This window comes from Plectropomus leopardus, chromosome 2 (genome assembly GCF_026936395.1).
Source record: "Plectropomus leopardus strain MGB_pleo_1.0 chromosome 2, ASM2693639v1, whole genome shotgun sequence".
Lineage (NCBI taxonomy): Eukaryota > Metazoa > Chordata > Actinopteri > Perciformes > Serranidae > Plectropomus > Plectropomus leopardus.
The window spans coordinates 19,076,405-19,099,779 of record NC_142177.1 but is presented as its reverse complement, the minus strand read 5'-3'; the positions used below and the strand labels follow the sequence as shown (position 1 = coordinate 19,099,779).

General features: G+C 39.1%; 1 protein-coding gene across 4 annotated transcripts; it reads right to left on the bottom strand.

Annotated features, from left to right (window-relative positions):
• Window positions 1-3,995: 3,995 nt before the first annotated feature.
• Window positions 3,996-23,375, bottom strand: smarcc2 (SWI/SNF related BAF chromatin remodeling complex subunit C2). 4 transcript variants are annotated; one of them, XM_088087288.1, is made up of 27 exons: window positions 20,961-23,375; window positions 20,627-20,710; window positions 16,800-16,919; window positions 16,624-16,709; window positions 16,408-16,489; window positions 15,803-15,895; window positions 15,590-15,659; window positions 15,413-15,482; window positions 14,762-14,837; window positions 13,195-13,439; window positions 12,937-13,061; window positions 12,754-12,807; window positions 11,804-11,841; window positions 11,575-11,705; window positions 10,946-11,017; window positions 10,702-10,815; window positions 10,033-10,186; window positions 9,823-9,939; window positions 9,665-9,727; window positions 9,295-9,553; window positions 8,989-9,150; window positions 8,828-8,889; window positions 8,617-8,737; window positions 8,369-8,532; window positions 8,123-8,257; window positions 7,225-7,597; window positions 3,996-6,100 (listed from the first exon to the last, which is right to left on the bottom strand). In XM_088087288.1, the coding sequence occupies exons 4-27, from the start codon at window positions 16,707-16,709 to the stop codon at window positions 6,036-6,038; spliced, it is 2,931 nt and encodes a 976-aa protein (XP_087943414.1). In that variant the 5' UTR covers window positions 16,800-16,919; window positions 20,627-20,710; window positions 20,961-23,375; the 3' UTR covers window positions 3,996-6,035. The 4 variants fall into 4 exon arrangements, with proteins under 4 accessions (XP_087943414.1, XP_042359681.2, XP_042359687.2 ...); XM_042503747.2 differs by lacking the exons at window positions 20,627-20,710; window positions 20,961-23,375 and adding an exon at window positions 18,423-18,555; XM_042503753.2 differs by lacking the exons at window positions 20,627-20,710; window positions 20,961-23,375 and adding an exon at window positions 18,423-18,555 and having other exon boundaries at window positions 16,408-16,483.

Here is a 23,375-nt window from a genome sequence, read left to right as displayed (position 1 = left end):
GCCGTGTTTTGCAAGTTTTAATGCTATAGCATCTCTCAGCACGCTATTTCTTGCTGTTTTGAGGTGTTTTCAGCTGTTTTTGGGACATGTCATTTTTTGACACTTTTGCCATACTATAGCCTTGCTTTTTTGGTCATTTTTTCGACATGCTGTTTTAAGTTGTTTTTGGCCGTGTTTTGAAAGTTTTAATGCTATAGCATCTTTCAGCACGCTATTTCATGCTGTTTTGAGGTGTTTTCAGCTGTTTTTGGGACATGTCATTTTTTGACATTTTTGCCATACTATAGCCTTGCTTTTTTGGTCATTTTTTCGACATGCTGTTTTAAGTTGTTTTTGGCCGTGTTTTGAAAGTTTTAATGCTATAGCATCTTTCAGCACGCTATTTCATGCTGTTCTGACGTGTTTTTAGCTGTTTTTGGGACATGTCATTTTTTGACATTTTTGCCATACTATAGCCTTGCTTTTTGGTCATTTTTCGACATGCTGTTTTAAGTTGTTTTTGGCCGTGTTTTGCAAGTTTTAATGCTATAGCATCTCTCAGCACGCTTATTTCATGCTGTTTTGAGGTGTTTTCAGCTGTTTTTGGGACATGTCATTTTTGACATTTTGCCATACTATAGCCTTGCTTTTTGGTCATTTTTTCGACATGCTGTTTTAAGTTGTTTTTGGCTGTGTTTTGAAAGTTTTAATGCTATAGCATCTTTCAGCACGCTATTTCATGCTGTTTTGAGGTGTTTTCAGCTGTTTTTGGGACATGTCATTTTTTGACATTTTTGCCATACTATAGCCTTGCTTTTTGGTCATTTTTTCGACATGCTGTTTTACGTTGTTTTTAGCCGTGTTTTGCAAGTTTTAATGCTATGGCACGTATCAGCACGCTATTTCATGCTGTTCTGATGTGTTTTTAGCTGTTTTTGGGACATGTCATTTTTTGACATTTTTGCCATACTATAGCCTTGCTTTTTTGGTAAATTTTTCGACATGCTGTTTTAAGTTGTTTTTGGCCGTGTTTTGAAAGTTTTAATGCTATAGCATCTGTCAGCACGCTTATTTCATGCTGTTTTGAGGTGTTTTCAGCTGTTTTTGGGAAATGTCATTTTTTGACATTTTTGCCATACTATAGCCTTGCTTTTTTGGTCATTTTTGACATGCTGTTTTAAGTTGTTTTTGGCCGTGTTTTGCAAGTTTTAATGCTATAGCATCTCTCAGCACGCTATTTCATGCTGTTTTGAGGTGTTTTCAGCTGTTTTTGGGACATGTCATTTTTTGACATTTTTGCCATACTATAGCCTTGCTTTTTGGTCATTTTTCGACATGCTGTTTTAAGTTGTTTTTGGCCGTGTTTTGAAAGTTTTAATGCTATAGCATCTTTCAGCACGCTATTTCATGCTGTTTTGAGGTGTTTTCAGCTGTTTTTGGGACATGTCATTTTTGACATTTTTGCCATACTATAGCCTTGCTTTTTTGGTCATTTTTTTGACATGCTGTTTTACGTTGTTTTTAGCCGTGTTTTGCAAGTTTTAATGCTATAGCATCTTTCAGCACGCTATTTCATGCTGTTTTGAGGTGTTTTCAGCTGTTTTTGGGACATGTAATTTTTTGACATTTTTGCCATACTATAGCCTTGCTTTTTTGGTCATTTTTTCGACATGCTGTTTTAAGTTGTTTTTGGCCGTGTTTTGAAAGTTTTAATGCTATAGCATCTTTCAGCACGCTATTTCATGCTGTTTTGAGGTGTTTTCAGCTGTTTTTGGGACATGTCATTTTTTGACATTTTTGCCATACTATAGCCTTGCTTTTTTGGTCATTTTTTCGACATGCTGTTTTAAGTTGTTTTTGGCCATTTTTTGTACTTTTTAATGCTATAGCATCTGTCAGCACGCTATTTCATGCTGTTTTGAGGTGTTTTCAGCTGTTTTTGGGACATGTAATTTTTTGACATTTTTGCCATACTATAGCCTTGCTTTTTTGGTCATTTTTTCGACATGCTGTTTTACGTTGTTTTTGGCTGTGTTTTGAAAGTTTTAATGCTATGGCATGTGTCAGCACGCTATTTCATGCTGTTCTGAGGTGTTTATAGCTGTTTTTGAGACATGTCATTTTTGACATTTTTGCCATACTATAGCCTTGCTTTTTGGTCATTTTTTGACATGCTGTTTTAAGTTGTTTTTGGCCATTTTTTGTACGTTTTAATGCTATAGCATCTTTCAGCACGCTATTTCATGCTGTTTTGAGGTGTTTTCAGCTGTTTTTGGGACATGTAATTTTTTGACATTTTTGCCATACTATAGCCTTGCTTTTTTGGTCATTTTTTTGACATGCTGTTTTACGTTGTTTTTAGCCGTGTTTTGCAAGTTTTAATGCTATAGCATCTTTCAGCACGCTATTTCATGCTGTTTTGAGGTGTTTTCAGCTGTTTTTGGGACATGTCATTTTTTGACATTTTTGCCATACTATAGCCTTGCTTTTTTGGTCATTTTTTCGACATGCTGTTTTAAGTTGTTTTTGGCCGTGTTTTGCAAGTTTTAATGCTATAGCATCTCTCAGCACGCTATTTCTTGCGGTTTTGAGGTGTTTTCAGCTGTTTTTGGGACATGTCATTTTTTGACATTTTTGCCATACTATAGCCTTGCTTTTTTGGTCATTTTTTCGACATGCTGTTTTAAGTTGTTTTTGGCCGTGTTTTGAAAGTTTTAATGCTATAGCATCTTTCAGCACGCTATTTCATGCTGTTTTGAGGTGTTTTCAGCTGTTTTTGGGACATGTCATTTTTTGACATTTTTGCCATACTATAGCCTTGCTTTTTTGGTCATTTTTTCGACATGCTGTTTTAAGTTGTTTTTGGCCATTTTTTGTACTTTTTAATGCTATAGCATCTGTCAGCATGCTATTTCATGCTGTTTTGAGGTGTTTTCAGCTGTTTTTGGGACATGTCATTTTTTGACATTTTTGCCTTACTATAGCCTTGCTTTTTTGGTCATTTTTTCGACATGCTGTTTTACGTTGTTTTTGGCTGTGTTTTGAAAGTTTTAATGCTATGGCACGTGTCAGCACGCTATTTCATGCTGTTCTGACGTGTTTTCAGCTGTTTTTGGGACACGTCATTTTTTGACATTTTTGCCATACTATAGCCTTGCTTTTTTGGTCATTTTTTCGACATGCTGTTTTAAGTTGTTTTTGGCCATGTTTTGTACGTTTTAATGCTATAGCATCTGTCAGTACGCTTTTTCATGTCGGTTAAATGCTTTTCAGCTTTTTTTTAACATGTCAAATTTTGACATTTTTTCCATACTATAGCATTGTTCCTTTGGTTATTTTTTAGAAATGCTATATTATGGTGTTTGGGTCGTTTCTGCAACATTCGATGCTATGGCATGACTTGGCATTCAATTTTATGTGGTTTCAGCTGTGCTGTCGGACATGTTTCATTTTGAAATTCTTTACCATACAATAGTGTGGCATTTCCAGTTGTTTTGTCGACATATTATATTATGGCGTTTTTCATTTTTTCAACACGCTAAATTATGACGTGTTTGGCCTCTTTTTCGAATTCCTGTATTCCTTAACGTGTTTTTAGAAGCCATACTATGTTGTTGTCAGCCATTTTTTCAATATGTCAAAATGGCAATTTAGCTTATTTTTGACGACATACTATACTTTAATGTTTTTGTGGCAGTTTGGGTCATTTTTATCGACAGACTATACTATGTGGTTGTTGGGTTGTTTTTGGGTCATTTTTGACAACATACTTCACTATGACGTTTATGGCATATTTGGACATTTACTTACTAGTCCAGTTGTGAACTTACAACTGTTCACAACTGGACTAAAAGAGCCACTAGTTATAACAACGGTTGATTTTTGCTCTGCCTACAGTTTGAGGTTGGTGGAGAGATTTTGTTACAATTGTGACAAACCAGAAAACTAGTTAAGTATTTTGTACATATACCTGCTTAAGTTCAGTTGCAGACAATTAAACAAACCAATCCATTCAATGACTTCCTCTTCACATCTTTATTTTTCCCAACATTTTGTAATTAAAACCTGATCCTCTCTTCTTTTGCCCTCTTTCTTTAAATACAAACTGCCAGAGTATTTGTCAGCACGAATATGATGGTTTACGGAGGAAAAATTGATTTCTACTGTATAATAATCAATGCAATTGCTGCTACCTTCAGCATAGTGAAAAACATACAGAATCTTAACATACACTTATTTCATACCACAAAATCCACAAAATGTATTAATAACACAGATAAAAGATGTCCATTTATGCTCCCCACTGTGGTGAGCTTTGCAATACTGGCTTGTTAACGGACATTAACTGTAAAGTTTCACCATCTGACTGGACTATATTTCATGACACTGATGTGATGTGTCATGTGCTGAACGTTTTTTAAAAATTCTTCAGACTTTGTGACACACGACAAATGGCACTGGAAATAAAACTGAACGGTAATGTGGTTTATAGATCTTAATGGCATGCCTTCACATACACACATGCGCACAGTCACATCTCGAGACAGATCGGACAGACCTGCCTGATTCACACACAACAGTGGAGAGGGTAAATATAGGCTACAAAGGTAATAATATACAGGTACTATGTCGACATATTAAAGAAAAAGATGGAAAAAACAGAGTAAAAAATATAAAAATTGATAGGATAAAAAGTGAGGATATTGTTGCAGATATTAAGGACACAATTCTCCATTGTCAGCTGTTTAAGGTGCGAGCTCCCTTGTTTTTTTTTTTGACAGCATTCACATTTCTTCCACATGTAACTTGAAATGCACCAGCGAAAAAACAAGCTGCTAAAAAAACCCTCTTCATTTCCCAAAGCAACCGTAATAAAACTCACTGAATAAATGAGATAAACATGACTACAAAAGCATTTTGGTTTAGCAATTAACACAAATTATGAATAAAACACTTAAGCGGTTGCTGATAGAATTATTATTCCCAGACTTTCAGTCAAAACTACATTCCTCACAAAAACTACAACCTGGATGTTTTGAGTTCATCCACATTTGAAAAACTCTGCGACATGTTTTTTCTCTAAGTGCTGTTGTAATGAGGGACATTATTAAGATATATTTAAAGAGAGGTCTTCCTGGGATCTCACGCTGTCAGTACTCTAAGATAATTACAGGGCAACACAAAGGTGTGTTTGTAACAGGAAATCCAGTTTACAGTACTTTGTCCCAAACTGCATCCAAAACAACTTAATTTCAAAGTGGCTTCTGATTGGTTTTCATTCATTACAGACATTTCTGCAGAGAGAGACGTCTGCTTTTGACACGTGACCTTCAGGCCAGACCCTGTAGAGTGACCGTTTGTCCATGTTTTACAAATAAAATAGAGAGGAAAACATTCCCAATCAAGTTTTCAAAACCTTCAGCATGAAAAAGCTTTTAAGACAACAAAAGGACGATATATAAGTGCTAATGTTCAATTTCATGGATGCTTCAAGTCTTTCAATGAGACCTTGGGAAACATGTTAAAAGTGCATTTTTGTCTTACATATATTTTAATTAGTACCTACAGTACAAGGGGGGGGTTGTGGAGAGAGTGTGAAGTAAGAGACTTCAAAAGCTGTGATAAACTGTTGCAGCAAATATATGCAACAATCTCCTGAAACACCGAAAACACAAGATGAGTCTTTTCTCTTCTTCTTGTCGAGTGGCAGCATGGATTTTAGCTAAAAATTATGAAGTGAGATGCTGCTGTCTGATCGACCACACGCAGGATGAACAGCTTCTGTTTGAAAGCACGTTTTCTTCATAGGCAGATTCAATTTAAAAGGGACTTTTTTTTCAACAGTCAGAGCAGAGCTGGTTTGATTTAGACGTAATCATTTTTTCTTTCTCGCGTCAATTGTCCTTTTTGAAAAATCAACAACAAACAAAAACAAAGAGCTGAACATGTAAAATGTGTTCTCTTCCTTCGGTTTTATGACTTCTTCATTTCAGATGATACAGGCAGGATTCAAAGTGGTCAGAGTCATTCAGATTCTCAGGCAATGTATTTATTTCTCACTGTGGAGGAGGGACTGGTGCTGAGGGGTGGAGCGTTTCACCGGGAAGAGGGGCGGAGGGCTCTGTGAGTTGCGATACAAGGGAAGAGCAAAAAAAAGTAACGGATTGATTTTTTTTTTTTACCTCATTTGAGTGCTCATGTAAAATTATAGTTAACAGGGAAAATAATTCAAATAAAGCTAATACTAGTTATGACTCTGATGAAGATGCAGTTCACATCAAAACGTTAGTCGTTTGCGCCTTCAAGTGAATGGTGTGCTCCAGTATTTTCTTTGGGCGACGTGGCCCACTGAATTGAAAGCTGATACTCGTGTCAAAATGTTAGTACACGATCTTAATGGGGCTAATTGGGACTCACACAAAATATATTTATTCAAATATATGATAATGGCTATTCAGATCTGAGAGCTAAAAAAAACTCTGTTTGAAATAGCGCTGACAATTGATTTGTCAGTTGTCAGAAATTAATTCCTTCATTGATTAAGTCATTTAAGAAGCAAACAGTTGCTGCTTCCGGCTTCTCAAATTTAAGAATTTCCCATTTTTCCTTGTTGTATATCATTGTTTACTGATAGAAGATATTCGTTTGTGAAATTTAGGTCAAATAAAACAAGCTGTTTAAAGATGCCACCTTAGGATTTTTAATTTTTTATAATATTTCTATAGAATAAACAAATAATTGACTACTCACAGGAATAATTATCAGATTACTTAATAATTAAAATACTTGTTGTTAAACAGGCTGAAACTAATTCCTGCTTTCCATTAATGTTAGCTGGGATATTCAACTTGCATTTTTTGATCTATATTTTCCTTAATAAGTAATTATACATTAAGTTGCAGTTCTTTGTGCATTTCACAACTATCAACAAAACCTTGGCATGCACATATGACAGATTCAAATCTCACTGTGGTATTTGCTAAAGTAGTGAGTTTCGCTGTTTGCTGTCAAGAAAATTTGCCATTAAGTTTGGATGCCTGATAACAACACCCGTGCAGTAAGAAGCACACTATTTGCCTTTTTAGTTGTCTAAAATATGTAGCCTCAGTCTGACAGTCTGATAGGTTAACAGCCAGTAAATAAATAATCATTAAGTAAAACAAACCATATAATAAAAGGAAATTTTAAAAAGATTGAGATTAAAGCCTACTAAACAAGCTCATTGTGCTTTAAGTTTAAGCTCACCGTGGAGTACAGGAGTGGTGCTGGAGCTGGAGCTGGAGTGGGCAGCTGGGGTCGCGCCTGGCGGGCAGGGAGGTGAGGGGTGAGCTCCCTGAGGTGGTTGGGACTCAGGGGCCGGAGCAGAAGCCGAGGCTGGAGGCGCGGGGCTGGGAGCCGGTTGTGGAGCTGGTGTGGTGGGAGCTTGCTGACTTGCGGTCGCGCCCTGGGGCGGCGGGGCTGAGGCAGCCTGGTTGGCATGAGGGCCCCCTGCCTGGCTGTGCTGCTGGTGCTGAATCTGCTGGAAGTGCTGCTGGCGGGCCCTCATCTCTGCGTATTTCAGCTGCTCCATGTGGAAGGACTGACGGTCAGCCAGCAGCTGCTGACGCTGGTACTCCAACTACACACACAAAGAAATAAAAGTTGAAGGTTTTGTAAGGCAAAGCAGGCAGCTTTATTCGTATAGCACATTTCAAGGTCAAATTCATTACTAAATGATTTAAAAATTCTAAAATAAAAATCACTATTAAAATAGCAAAAGTGCAGACGAGATAAAATCAAGTTTTAAAAATGTTTGCAGTTGAGTACGCAGTGTAAAAAAGGGAACGTTTTTAGCTTTGACTAAAAAGTGGTCAGTTTCGGGGCTTGTCTAACATAATCTGGGAGGTTGTTCCAGGTCTGTGCTGCCTGATCAACAAACGTTGCTTCACCATGTTTAGCTCTGACTCTTGGGACGCTCAGTAGGTCGGCCCCAGATGTCCTGAGGGCCCTGGAAGGCTCATATGTCACAAGCATGTCAGAGATATAATTTGGCGTTGAGCCACAGAGTGATTTACAGACAAGCAGCGAGATTTTAAAATCAATGTACTGTATTTCAGTTGACTACTGTCTTGAGAGACAACATATCCCAGAATTCCTCACTCACAGCCTCCCTCTCTCTGTCCATGATGGTTTCCAGTTCTTCAAAGTGTCGCAGTTTTATCTCAAGCTTCTTCATTTGGGTCTCCACCAGCAGAGCCACCAGAGATTTGATCTTCCTCTCTTCCACTGCAGCCAGGTGCTTCCAAGAAAGTACAGAAGATATTTAGATTTGAGAAAATGTGGAGTCAAAAACAAGGGAAAAAAAGGTGAAGATGTATGTAAATTGAAGCCTGGTGAAAATGAACTTTACCTTGGCTTTGACAGCAGCAGCTGCGAGAGCAGACGCAGCAGCAGTGGCCAGGTTCCCCTCTCCCACGTCACGCTCCACCTTCGCCTTCCTCTCTAATTCACTCTCTGCTTCTCTCTGTCCTTCCTCTGTGCCCTCTTTCCCATCCTTCTCCTTCTCCCCATCGCCTAGGAGAGAAGAAACAAGTATGTTTTTTAACCTTTGACAATAACGCCGTATTCCCTCTATCTCACCAAGATATATTTTCATACCCATCTCTGACTCTGTTTTGTCCGCCTCCCTCTCTCCTTCTTGTTCTCGTCCTCTTTCTTCTTCCTTCTTCCCATTTTCTGCCTGCTTCTCCTCTTCCTCCGTCGCTCCATCTTTGCTGTCCTGTGCAGGAAAGCAAACGGGGCACAATGAGCTTTGCAGCAAATCACTCACAAATTAGAGATATACTGTTATCACAAACAGGCGTCATACCTTGGCCTCCCTCTTCTCTTCGCCTGATTGGCTGTCACTCTTACTTTCATCACTGCTTTCATCTAGAAAAAAGACAAGTCACTTTTTCTTTTTCTGTTTAAAGTGCAAAGGTATTTTGTTCTTGCAATTTTGCATACTGTATGTGTGTGTGTCCATTCTACCAGGTCTGTCTCCCTCCTCCAGGCCAGTGCCTGCAATGCCGCTACCCTCCAGGCCGTACAGCGGGTCCTGTCGGCCACTGACCCTTGCTGCCTCCTCCACCCGCCGCACATGAGCCTCAACAAGTGCTGCAGGAACCTCCTCCTTCATACGAGAAAACTCCTCTAAGAGGGAGAGAGAAAGATCGAAGTTATTGGTGTAATGTAACCTATAAATTTGAGGATGAATAATGAGTAATCAATAATGACCAGGAAGAATAAATTAAAATTTCAAAACAAAAATTGGAATCAATATAAGCTTTTTCTCACCCAGAGCAGATTTGGCTGCAGCTGAGGCCACACGCGGGTCGACGACAGAGGCAAGGAAGGCCACTGTGCTCATGACGGGGTTTCCTGCCTGACTGAAAGGGACTGGCTGGTAGGCCAGTGGTCCCAGGGACGAGGAGTGGTCCTCCAAATAAGGGTCTTCAATGGGCAGCCGCAGGAAGTGCAGGATGCACTCGTCCTGCGTACGGCTGCCCACATGTTCTGAAACCTTGTTCCAGTCATCCTTGTACATTTCCAACCCCTGGAGGACAAGAGGAATACATTTAGCTCAACATTTCTGCTATCTCATTTTCACATTTATGAAAGGAATTATCTGCATCATCACACAATAGATTTTAAGAATAATTTGTACCTCAAGTAGTAGTAGTGTTTCTTGTTCTGTCCACTCCCTCATAGAGCTCGCTGTACTCTTGCTCTGTACACAAATATCACCAACACTTTGTTAACACGGTAGCTCAATGTAACCAAAGCAAAAGAACAACTTAGTCATGCATCTTCTGAGGCTTGTACCTTTGCAGAGCCAGTCTTCTTGCTGTACATGTCAGTCCGCAGCCCAAAGTTCTGCAGGTCTGCTGGTTTCTCCTTTACTTTATCAGGGAAGGACATCATCTGCTGGGTAGCAGGGGTCTGCAGGTAAACAACGACAGAGAGACACGTGTAAAATAACCCAGAATACACGTGTATGTGTCTATTTGCCTGTGTGTCTGAGCATATGTGGACCTGGGACGTCTTCGGCTGAAGGGGCACCAGACTGGATGGAGTGTCTGCAAGGACATGGAAGTGAGAGGTGGGTGGGGGACCCATGGGTGTGGGTCGACTCTCGGAGTCCACCTGGTAGTTGATGAGACCCCACTGCTCCAGAAAGGCGTGGACTCTGCAGCAGAAGAAGAAGAAGCACAGAGTAGCGGTTTGACTAAAACAGGTGACTGTGTCAATACAGACAGTAAAACTCAGGATTGAGTAGCAATTTTTACATTCAGTTAGGACTGTCATGATAAGTTCTTTGTTGGATGATGAATTTTCCCAGAAATATTTGCAATTAACAATAATATCGCCATTTTAAGATAAAGAAATAAAACGTAAATAAAAGTCTATGTTTCTGTGTTTGTGGAGGAGCTTAGCATTTTTTTTTGTTTTTCATTTGCATTGGGTTTTTTCTGTTCATTTAGCTTTGGCACTGCACCACAGTCTTATAATGGCCTGAAAAACCCTTAAGTTTATTCTGGCATCATGTTGGCTAAAATGTTGGTGACATTCTTACGTCAAAAAATGCATGTAAACACAAGGATAATATCATACAATACATGGGCATGTCCTCGATAAATTTTGCTCACATCAATAAGTCTATAACGTCGTTATCTGACAGGCTTACATTCATCCTCCACTTACCTCATGATTGCACACACATCTCCTGCCAGGTTCCTGCGGCAGGCGGTGGAGGTCAGGTACTCCTGAGGGTTTAGTCGGTAGGTGTCAATCATGAAGTTCCTGTACGCCAGGTAACTGAAAGAAGGAGGCACATAGGAAACTGAGATATTTCATCTTGTTATTGTTCTGTGTGTGATTTCTTTTTCATTGTGTGTCAGATTAATAAAACATCTAATGTTGTTTTATGTGCAGTTCAAATACTTACATCTCCGGGGTTTTGGATTTGTTCTTTCCATTGAAAAACTCTGGCAAGGCTCTGCGCTCAATGGCATGAACACTGGGAGAAAATAATTTGGACATTTTGAGGATTTACAGCTGCGATACATCTGAGTGTCCCACTTTTCACTTTATGAATCATGTCTTATGTAAAATGCTCTCTACTGCTGAGACTACACTAGTTTTAATTTTAATTTCAAAATTTACCCCCATTGATTTCACAAAGGCTCCAATTAAAGATTATGTTTACTGTTGATTAAATATGTTAATTATTTTCCCTATTAATTAGTTGTTTGGTCTGTAAAATGTCAGGATATTTTGAAAAATGTTTTGGTTTACAGTTAAAAAATAGAAAATACTCACATAGAGGAAGCTGGAATCAGATCATTTTGATTTTGTTTTCTTAAAAAATTACACAAATCGATTATAAAATTAGCTGGCATTTAATTTAGTAGCTGACAACAAATGAATAAACTGTTGCAGCTCTAGATTTCACCAAGTGGGTCTCCGTTTTTTCGTACTTTTCCCGTGACTGAATTTTAAAAATACATCACTGTAATGACATCTCTGAAATCTGATTACTTAAAAACAATTTTCAAAAACATTTTTTCTTCTTACCTGTTGTAGTCAAACCAGGCAGCGTAGCTCGGTATAATAATGTGGTGAGTCTGCTCGGTCACGTTGTCTTCATGAAGGTCCGAGCCTTTGACCGGTTCACCCTTCACACTCGGAGAGCCCTCCTCCTCCTCCTGTGTGAACACACACACACACACACTCTCATGATGATGTTTATGTGTGCGGTCCTCACTGTCCCCATGTTTTCTTGCTCTTTTATTATCTGCTTTACCTTGCCTGTTGTTTCCATGGACTCATCTTCCTGCTCATCTGTTAAAAGCACAAAAGAATGCTAAGTGAATACAAATCGGTAGAGCGCAGAAGCCTTACGGTCAGAAAATTACTTTTGGTTTAAAGAATACACTGAATATAAAAATAAGTGTCAACAGATTAACACCTGAAATTAACATAGAATGTATTTACAGTTTAGAAAGTCTACTTTTCTTCCATGTTTGAAAAGACAACAGTTGTGTGGAAAACAATGTGCCTTTAAATGGAAAAAAAAGCAATCCATGATGAAGTGACGACCAAAACCTGATTTTATAAACAAGTCAGACTCTTGATTTCCCACTGTTAACATGCATCAGCACCGCACAGATCATGTTTCTCTTCCTCGAGTCAAAAGGCCATTGTGCAATCTACAATTATGTCTTATGTACCATATCTATCCATTATGGTAATATTGTATACATGCATGCTTCTCCCTCCACTTTAAAGCCTCTTGATTCAGTGTATCAGGGGTGATACATTTCTCACTCACCGTCGAGTCTTATATGAAAAGCTGGGATGGTCTTTCTTAACAAACAGACGGGTGTAATATTGCATGTTGTGTATTTATGAGGCTTTACTGCAAACACTGCCTTGTTACTGCTGCGCTCTGGTTGCATTTTAAGTTACATTCTCTAATTCCACTTGAACACTTTAAATGTTTGTACTTATTTACTTGAATTCACACTTGCAGTTGCTTTTTTTTTAATTGTATTTATGTGTTATGTGTGTCTGTCAATATGATTAAACGATATGTTATTTTGTATACAGGTGTTTCTTGAAAAAGAGACTCGGATCTCAACAAGACTACCTGTTTAAATACAAGATTAAATAAATAAAATAAAGGGGCTGTTTTCTTGCAAATGTAGGTGACAGTGGACATGTTGGAGGAACACATGAAAACGTCCTGCTCACCCATATCTGTTCCTCCTTTGACTGGAGTTGAATCAGTGTCTTTCTTGGTGTTATCTGAAATGGAAAGCACAATTTCAGACAATAATAGACATCAACGACTTTAAAGTCTTAAAGGTGACAACTGAGCCTAACGTTAATGGTCATATTTGATTATTTATTTGTATATTTTGAACATCTGAGTACTTGTCTTCGGTGGATTTCCCTCTTCAGATGCTGGAACAGGTGACGCTTCATCCAAGTCTTTACTGAGATCCTCTTGTTCCTCCTCCCTTTGGCCCCGTTTAGACTTGGTGTACGGGGTTGTCGGCCTGTCCGCATACACAAAAAGGACATTATTTAACGATAATGCATAATGTCTCTGATAGAACTGGTTCTACAAAACATCGTTCTTTAATAGCTGATGAGTGTGACACAATTGCATAAAGAGGTGTGGTCACTGACGCTTTTTTGGTATTCTTCTTCTTGCTCTCCTGAGGTGGAGGGGTGGGGGAGGGCGACGGCGACCTCTTCCTCTTCTTGGCACTGCCTGGTTTCTTGTCCCTCCGCTCGTCAGGTGTGGTCACCTCATCTGTAAGGGTCTTGGCTGAGATCCTCTTCCTCTTAGGGCAGCCCTCGCCCACTTCATAGTCTTCCTCATTCATCCACTCATTATACTGGTCCAGGTCTAAAATCCACTTGGCATGGACCTATGAACAGAGAGCATTAAATGTAAGCGACACTGAAATAGTTTTAGTGAACATGTCAGCTGCCTGAGTGAAATGTCACAAACGTATTACACAGTTTAACCCAGCAGTGTTGCACACTTTCAGCAACATCCTCTAGAAACCGTCTATTTCATCATGACATCATTTAACCTTCCACACATGGATTCAGATGCCTTGTCTGGAAACTGAATTACAAATTATTTAAATGGACCCACAGCAGAAATGATGTTGCTTAATTATCACTGGGGTGTTTTCTGGGTGCTATGTTGGTTTTGTGGCAGAAAAAATACTGTTAAGCAATGATCACTGGATTAAAATAGAAAATAAATAATTTCAATTGATTCTTGAATGATTTATGTTCATGTAAAAACAATTTTACAAAGACTTAAATAATAACATGTAAGCACACTACAGGAACAGTTACTAAAAAAGGACAAATGCGGTTCATCTTAATTATGTCATTCTGAAGCTGTGGTCTGGGGACACATTTTGACTGTGTGTAAACAGAGACAGAGTTCTCAACAGAAAATGAACCCAGTGTGCTGATTTTTGTGTGAACGCAGCTCAAAACATTTGAATGCTTCACTGCTTTTACTATCATGTCCTAGTGAGCGCTGAACGCCCTGAGCAAGTGGTGCTCTGAATACACAACCAGAGCTTCTAACACTGCTTTGAATTTATGGTTCAGCCAAGTGCCACAGTAAGCTCTTTTGCTCCAAGTGCCAATTTGCGACAGCACTTCATTTTTGGATGTTTTGCACAGAGAGAAAAATATGACACGAGTGCTGTTGCCAAACTACAGAGCTATCATCTCTGTGTACACAGTCCCCCCCGGCAGGTTTGTGCAATGAAGAGAAGGCTGAGACATATAAAATTAACTCCCATCATTACAGACTCAAGAGCTACATTTTATATTCTAGCCAACATAAAGACATTTAGCAAAAATGGTGCACATAAAATGATGCAGAGGCATCTTTAATGTTCGATCTAATGTAATGATGCATCATGCACCCATAAAAGAACAGTACATTTGATTTGAATATGTCACTCATAAAGGGCAGGGTTATAATATATAACTACATCACATAAACATATGTATCTGGTGTAGCTGAACAGTGTGAAAAAGGTGACATATATTTACATAAACGAAAGGCAGGTAAGCAGACATGAAAGAATGATTTGTTACAAATGTTAAGATTTAGAGAGAATAAAGGACACAAGTCGGTAAAACTGAAAATGAATGACAGAAAAATAGAAAAAAAAAACCACAAATAACGACGAAGAAGTTTCTAGAAATGAAATACCTTCCTGGGCTTTTCTGGGCTAGGAGGATCCTCCACAGCTGCCTCGATCTCACTGGCTGGGATCCAGGTATCATAACTACACAGTGAGAAAAGCAAGGTCAAAGGTCAAAGGTTAAAGGTCAAGGCAGAGGAAATATTACAAGGTTGGTTTTGTTAAAAAGTCTCAGGTAGACATGTTTAACTTAAGCTTGTAGAATTCAGGCCAAAAAAAACAAGATTAGCAGATCCACTCTACACTGACTTTATTTTCCTCTGAACTGTCTTTTAGTTCCTTGTTCTTTTATGCACCAAATTGTTTTTTGTTGCTGTTTGTTTTGTTTAAAATAATGTTTTTCTGACTTGTCTGTTTTATTCTGCCACCTTGTAACCCTGTTTTGAAAAATGCTTTATAAATCTTATGATTTCATAGGTTTCAAAAGATCCTGCCAAAGAACTACAGTTGAAAATAAGCCAGCTGGCTAACACTGGCACATTTACAAAAATGTTTATTAATGTGTGTTGTCCATATAAATAAAATAACTGAAATGAAAAATAAATGAAATAGAAACTCATGTTAATATCATTACAACTGTATTGGACCTCCACAGTTACATGAGGAATCAGTTTTCAGTTTTGTGTTATTGTTTATATCTCTGCAAACTCAGCACCAACCTGTCAGGAAAATATCCCCAGTGGAGCAGCACTTGCTTATCTCTCTTCATCACAGGACGCACCCACTCCTCTGGAACAAAAAGAGATAAGGACACCAGCACAAAGCCAGTAAGTGCAGCAGAATTCACAATAAATAAACACAAAAACTGTGTTTGAACAGAACATGTGAAGCCTCACCTTCCTCCAGGCTGGTGGGAATAGGGACGACAACATGGGAGCTGGAGGCCTTGTCCTCAGTTACTGAGCCCTGCAACCGAGACAGTCGCAGAAAGTGCGGGTTAAGCTTACAACATGGAAATACTTTTTAATCTGACTAAGGGCCTCACACATGCAGGTGAGCTTCCTTTCTGTAATAGTGAGACATTTATCAAAACAAAACAAAAAACACACCTGATGTCTTTTGATGATGTCTTTCAGTTTCCCAAGCAGCTTTGGCTCTATGTCAGAGCTCAGGTAGATGACAGGTCGGCTCAGGCAGTTGTTCTGAAATGAAGAAAAGCAGTGTGAATGAATGAAACTCATAAATTCAAATAGGCAGGTACAAAAATATAAATCTACATAAATATCATATCGTATAATCTCAGTTAAAACAAGAAATGTGTCTGTGCTGTTGAGCTCTTCAGATGAGGAGAGCTCGATGATCTTGTAGTGTAACTGCAGGACTAATTAAGTAGGATTACTGTTCGAGTCACATGACTGTGTGCCCTTCATTATTTCTATCTAAAGCTCAGGCAGCCTGATTCTCAGACACTTCACAAATATGATGTAATAACCATAGGAGACATGCAACCTCTCTGATAGAGTATTTTCTTTGCAATCATTTAGCTCTGGTGCCTGCGGCAGCAAACAATCAACAGAAATCTTCCAACTGACTCCTGCCGGAGCTCACAGTCAAGCCGTTAAAAACAAAAATAAACACTGCTTTTAAACCTCGTCATACTGAAGCTGAAAACATTTACAACTACAATAAAGGACAAGCTCTGACACGAACTCACCTGCACTAAGGACTTCTCGATCGTCATGAACATCTCCACATTTCGGTCCATCCTCGATGGATTCTGGAAGTCAAACCTGCGCCTACCAGGAAATTAGACTGGAGTTACACATGAAGCGGCATCCTAGCCAAAATACAACTGGGAGAACTAAGATAGCATTTATTTTCAGTTTGTCTGTTTGGCCTACATTTAAACCAGCTAGAAAGAAAGTCCTACCATCCCTGGTCACTCTTGAACTTGTAGGCAGCAGCCAGGATGTGGCACAGAGCCCCTCCTGACTTGAAGTCCAGAAAACATTTCATCTGCAGGCACAAAACAAAACAGTTTTAAAATACATCAGTGGGGTAAAATCATCTGTATGCGTGTGCATGACAGAGATAAAGGTGACATACCGGCAGCTTGGTGAGCGGAGGGTTGCTGACATGTCGACCAAACACCTCCTCCTGGAACTGCAGCAGCTGGACCACCAGGCTGGACAGAGACTTGTTGGTGGGGGGTTCGGCCTGGATGTACTGAGAGGACAGCACAAAGAGCCAGTCAGAGATACATAAAAATAAACCTGGTGCTGAAATAAGGGACTGTTAGTTATCTATGAGAGGGGGTGGTTTCAAAGTGGGGGAGGTGGGTCAAATATTTCTCAAGCACTGGGGAGATACTTATGTTTTTTTTATTTTAGGTTAGGGGGTGTGCATACATCTTTAACTTGTTTTTTTTTTAGAAAACATTGAAAAATAGCTAATATCACACCATTTATAACAGATTGCCCCAGGAATGAGTCCTAAAACCTGGAAATTAGTTAGCATTTTGGCACCCCCAGTTCCCCCATCCTGAAGCCCATTGGTTTTTGGTAAGATGCCTTCAATAAGGACTCTGCGCCACAGAGCTAACTTTTGCATTGGGCGACTAAAAAAAAAAAGTAATCCCTGAGGCACTTTATAACACAAATGAACATGAATATTCAACTTAAAAACAATATGTGGGACAAATGCTTCCGTCAAATAAACAAAAAAAATATAAATTAAAAAAATCTCAGCTTAAAATAGGGATATCTGATTCAAAATCAATTTATTCTGTCTAATTTACAATGCTGCCAAAACATGCATGAACTAACCAGCATGCTTAACAAAAGTGAAAAAACAAGGGATTTTTTTTAACTTCAGAGTTTAATCTTCAACTTTTCACTTTAAATCATCAAAGGGTGATTTTTAAAGAATGCATTCATGGTAAAGGGAGGGTCATGCGTTCTTAAAGTTACTCAGGGAGTCTCAACAAAATATATATATATATATATAAATATATATATACACACACATATATATATGGTTTCAGTAAGGACAAAAAATAATAATAATATTAATAAATAAACAACCCAGACTCTGATAAATAAAGAACAGTCCCTAAATCCGACGTTTGGTCAGATACGCCGAAAAATGGAGGGAACGTCCTTATTTGTGTCATTATTCAGAGAAATTTAACCCTTATGCTTTGTGATATCTGATATGGGGTTGTTAACTCGTGTGTTTAATCATCTTTAATGGCATGTTTTAACAGAAATAATGCATTTATTTGGTGAAATAATGAGTCTGGACGGCAGCACGCCGCTCAGTGTTATCCTAGACGGGCCATGGCTTCAGTCCGCGCGCCACACAGCCAACATCTGGATCCGCGCTGCATTCACCGTTAGCCGTTTAGCTAACTAGCTAGCTAGCTGGCTGCCCGGCCGGCTTAAGTCACCCGTTTTGCACAAAATCATCCCCGCAGCAGGGGTCGCATGCTGATTCTGCATCCGTTTAGCGACGATAACGTCTGGGGACACCGCCATTCACGGCTGCATGTGCTGTAGCTGTGGGCTCAGCATCCTTTTGTATCCGGCTCGAGTGAATCAAACAGCTGGACGTTGAGCAGCACCCTCCCTCCTCTCTTTGTCACTGCCTCTGCCCAATAGGTAACTGCCCACGTTTCAGGCTGAAAAATGTACGCTCAGCGTGTATGGATACAAAACATGCGGTCAGTACCTTTTTGTAATTCTTTCCCAGCCAGACGCGGACATTATCAAACTGAGAAACGGTGTCAGACGCTTCGAAATATTTTACATTCGGGCCGCCGTCTTTCTTCCGCACCGCCATCTTTGACTGCAGACAACTAGTCGACGTCGCCTGCCGACCAGCGGCCAGACTGCGGTACTGCAGCTGCCGGCGGCGGTAACAACAAGCAGCGTGCAGCAGGTGGAGTACTCATACAGGGAATCATCTCTAACATACTCCATGGTACTTCATCAGCCCCGAAGTTTCTTCTTCTTTTTTTTTTTTTTACCAGTGTATTTAAATTGTATTTGAAATCCCTAAAACTTATAAAAGGACCAAAAACAACAAAACATATATGATATCTTGAAACACTTTCCCACTGGAGTAAATAAGTACGTTTAGAGTGAATTTACCCCCTTGTATGATAATCTGTTCATTATTTATGTATCCTAATTTTATTTGTTGTATTTTAAATAATTGAATTTATTACTGAAACATTCGAACAGGACTGAAACAATTTACACTGTACTTAAATGTTTACTTTTTTTTATTTATTCACCTTTTTTTTTTTAAAGCGCTGTTCCCTTTGACACTTATAAAAATAAAAAATAAAAACTACAGACAGAGAAGCAGCGGCATGCACCAGTGGTGGAAAACATTTTTAAAATTATTTAGGCCTACCTAAAAGCATAACTAACCAAACCTTATTCTAAGAATTTAAAGTCCTCCCTTAATATTATCATGTTTTTTAACAGTTGGCAAAAACATGTTCTTCAAGTGTCTAGAACAAAAGTAGCCTACTCATCATGCACAACGGCTTCTGTCATATTGACAGGAGCATAGCGCCAAATTCTGTGCCCTATGCATAATAATGATAATTTTATTTAAATGGCACCTTTAAAAACAGAGTAACAACATGCTTTGACAAGCAAAGCAAAGCAGAAATGGGATACTTAGCGGGTAATTCAACAACAGGAAGCCAAACAGACTTACTGAGCACAAGCGAGACAGAACAAGGGTGGAGTTGGGATAAACATTAAGAGGACACACAATGCAAGATGCAGAACGCAAAATGTCAATACAAAATAATACAAATAAAAGTATTCAGCCAATTTAAACTTAATTAGAAAAAAAAAATTTAAACAAAACTAAACTAACCCCCAGACCCTCCTTTTGTGGCCCTGGGTTAATTCCTACTTTTCGCTCCACTACAGCACCTCTGCATTATGGATCATCATTACTGGTGCATGAACATGTAAACAGTAGGGTAGTTAAATGTTGGTCAAGGAGGGGGATGCAGGGGACACGTACCCCTCATTATTTAGAACATGTGCAAGTATGTATATGACAAAAACATGTTTAGAAAGAGAAAAAAAACTCCTAAATGATAACCTCAAAGGGAACTGCTTTACATACATTATATTCAATATAATAACTTTGAAGAAAAAAAGCTGTACCCCCATAATGAGTGGATCTAGTGAAATACTTTTATACAACACTAATACAAACTGGAATTTCAGCAGACATGAGAGTACAGAAATAACTGAGCAAAATTTAACCGTCAGACTGTTTTCATGTCTCTGACCTTTTTACTGGTTCTCAGTTAGTCAGAGGCTCAAATTAACCTTCATTAACAAAGGAAAAAGAGCATGTGTGTGTGTGTGTGTGTGTGTGTCTGTGTGTGTGTCTTACATGATCCAGGCTAATTTGTGAAGGTCCAGAGACAACACTGAAGAGAGTAGTGCTTGAACTCGTATTCCTCAGGCTGTCTGTGTGTTTGTATTTGCTTACGAACGTGTGTGTGTGTGTGTGTATCTGCGTAATGATGTGTGTGTCTGTGTGTGGAGCACCCATCTGTGCTGAAGGAGAGAGAGTGAAGCCTATTGATTATTTTAATCCTCCTATTTGTGAGTCTGTGATCCTCTCGGCTCAGCCTTCCACAGGGGGATTGCTAATGGGGCTGAACACTTCCCTCCTCAGCCCTCTCTCCCTGTCCAATTAACTTAACACTGGAATCTGCAAGGGGGAGCACTGGGACTCAGAGGGTGGTGGTGGTAGTGGTGTGTGTGGCCACACTGCTGAGATACAACCCCACCAACACCCCACCCCCACCCCCCAGTTCAACATCTCCCTAACCTCTTCTTTGCACCACGTACAGGAAGAACTTCCTCACCTGGAATAGCATTACCTCTCACCTTTAATTAAAGATCCATCTGCTTGTTTTATTCTGATCAGATGAGACCTCCCTTCAGCCAGTGTTTCATTTTCACAGTGTGGCTCTGCAGAGGGGAGAAGCAGTTGCAGGTGAAAAAGTAAGTCTCGTAATGGGAAAGCTACATTTCAAAGAAGCGGCTATTACTGTCATTTTGTCCAATTACTGTTTGTGTTAAGCTGCACTTGAAGCTGAAATTTAGAGAGCCAAAACTTTTATAATGGACTTGTTAACAAAGGTCTACATAAGGCTCCTACTTTTACTTTAACATTCATAATTGGCACAAGTCAGAAATGATATTTCAGTTTAGCTCACACCTTTGTGTTCCTTAGTTGATGCAGTGAGGAGGTGGTCAGGTGAGTAGAAATTCCTCGGAAAAGGTCCAGCTCCCAGGAAGTGCACCAGGATTTCAAGCCAATTTTCATGGTGGCCTTAAAAGTGGATTTACAACTCATTAGTACCGTATGTCATGTGATGCCACTGGACCTATGTATTAGGTCCAGATGTATCAAGAGAACAGTGTTTGAGTTGGGTACCTGTATTCCCATGAAAGTTTTTCAGTGGAGCATAAAGCCAAAAAAACTCTCTTTCCGCAGTATGAAAATACTGCTGCTTCTGCATCATTGGGCCTACAGAGCAAGTGCAAAGAGACTCCCCCTGGCTACTTCCGGTTTTGCGCTCCGCTGACCTGAATGGGGATTTAATGACTTCATTTCGCAGCTCTTCTAGACTTTCTAAATATTATCAGACCAAACGAATTAGATCCAGAGAGTGAAATGAGTCAAAAAAAAATGTATCCGCTGATTTACAGACGCTTCCTCTGCCATGTAATTCAATGGGAAAAGACTTTGGGCACAATAGCATCAATAGCATAGTGACGGATTGAGCAGTTGTAATTCTACCATTTGGCCACTACAAAAATTAGTTTCAAAGCACATCCATCGACGTCAATACCATGGATGTATTATAGGGAAGTCTGGATACAGCCATGGGAGCGGGGCCCCATTCATTCCTAAGAGAGCTGCTCATTGGCGCAGGAAGCATAGAAAGCTCTTTTTCCAGGTGTAGAATTGTGTAAAATACCCAAATCTACTGGCCCATAGAGCATGCGTAGTAGAGGTACACGGCAGACTTAGGGTGTGATGTTTAAATTTGCTCTTATTTTAAGTTATATATCAGGCTTTTATTCCTGTTTAGATAACGATGCATGATACACTGTAACAGTACCTTTAACAGTATTGTACTCATTGCTTTAATTTCTTGTTTATTGACAGAAAATCTTCTGAATACAATTACATTGAACCATCCCTCAATCCTGACTCTGATTCTCATTTACTGTCAACATCTTTAGTATTACTGCAGAAAATGCATCATGGCCTTAAGTAGTGTTCTGGCCAACACTCCCGGTTGAGAGTGGCGATAATTACGACTGGTTCCTCACAGTCCAACAGTTATCTCACCTACAAAAGGAGTTACAACACATTTCATTCTGATAGGTGGAGTAGGCCATTCTGTCACGTAAAAATATCTGTTACAATAGACCACAACCTGTATAAAGATAGTTAAATGGGGAGTAGGTTGTTCTGATAGGTGGAGTAGGGGTCAACCTGAATAAGAAGTATACTCTCCTGTGGTAGGTTTGTACACTCTCCATATATCCAAAAGTGCATAATCTGAGACTAAATTCCACTGGGCAAAAATTTGAATAGACCAAAACCTGTATAAATGTAGTTAAATGGGGAGTAGTTCATCATGATAGGTGGAGTAGGTCATTCTGTATGGTACAAATATCTATTAGAATAGATCACAACCTGTATAAATGTATTTAAATGAGAAGTGAATTATTCTGTCAGGTACAAACATGTATTAGAATAGACCACAACCTGTATAAATGTAGCTTGATGGGGAGATTTGGACAGGTGGCGTACGTCATTCTGATAGGTACAAATATCTATTAGAACAGACCACAACTTGTATAAATGTATTTAAATGGGGAGTAGGTCATTCTGTCAGATACAAATATCTACTTGAATAGACCAAAACCTGTATAAGTATAGTTAAACGGGGAGTAGGGCATTCTGATACGTGGAGTAAGACATTCTGTCAAACTGATAATAAAACCAGAAACATAGAGATTGCGTCAATATCCGCAGAGTCACAGTGATTTTATGCAGTTTAAGATAATACGGCTCCACTTAAGATCAGATCCATCCAGCTCACAAAGTGCCAAAAAGCCATCCTCTCCCAAGAAGTGATATGGCCCAGACTGCTGGGTTACTGATATGGGATATGAGATATTTTGTCATCATCACTTGTGCTTATAAAACCATACAGTCATCAATTATTGTGAAAGCCTCTAAAGAACCTCACGTGCTCTCTCACCTCCACCAGCTCTTTTTCTAATTAATGTCTCATTCCTGCAACCAGAAGTTGTTGGATATAATCTATACAGCCAAATTTTTCTCTGTTGAATGCTATTGTGGCCCACAAATATATAAAATAACATCCAAAACATTAGATTTTTACCATGTACTCAAATCAATTAATCACATAATTAAGCATGTTTTGTAGCTACTGAAATCCCACTATATAAACAAAAACAGCAACAAATACAGAAATTCTAAATAAGAGCTGTAATGGTTCATGTGGAAAATAATAAAGGAAAAAAAAGAGATTGAACAGGAAGTTTTCAGGCTGAAAAAATGCGAGTCAGAATTGCATTTGGCAAAGTT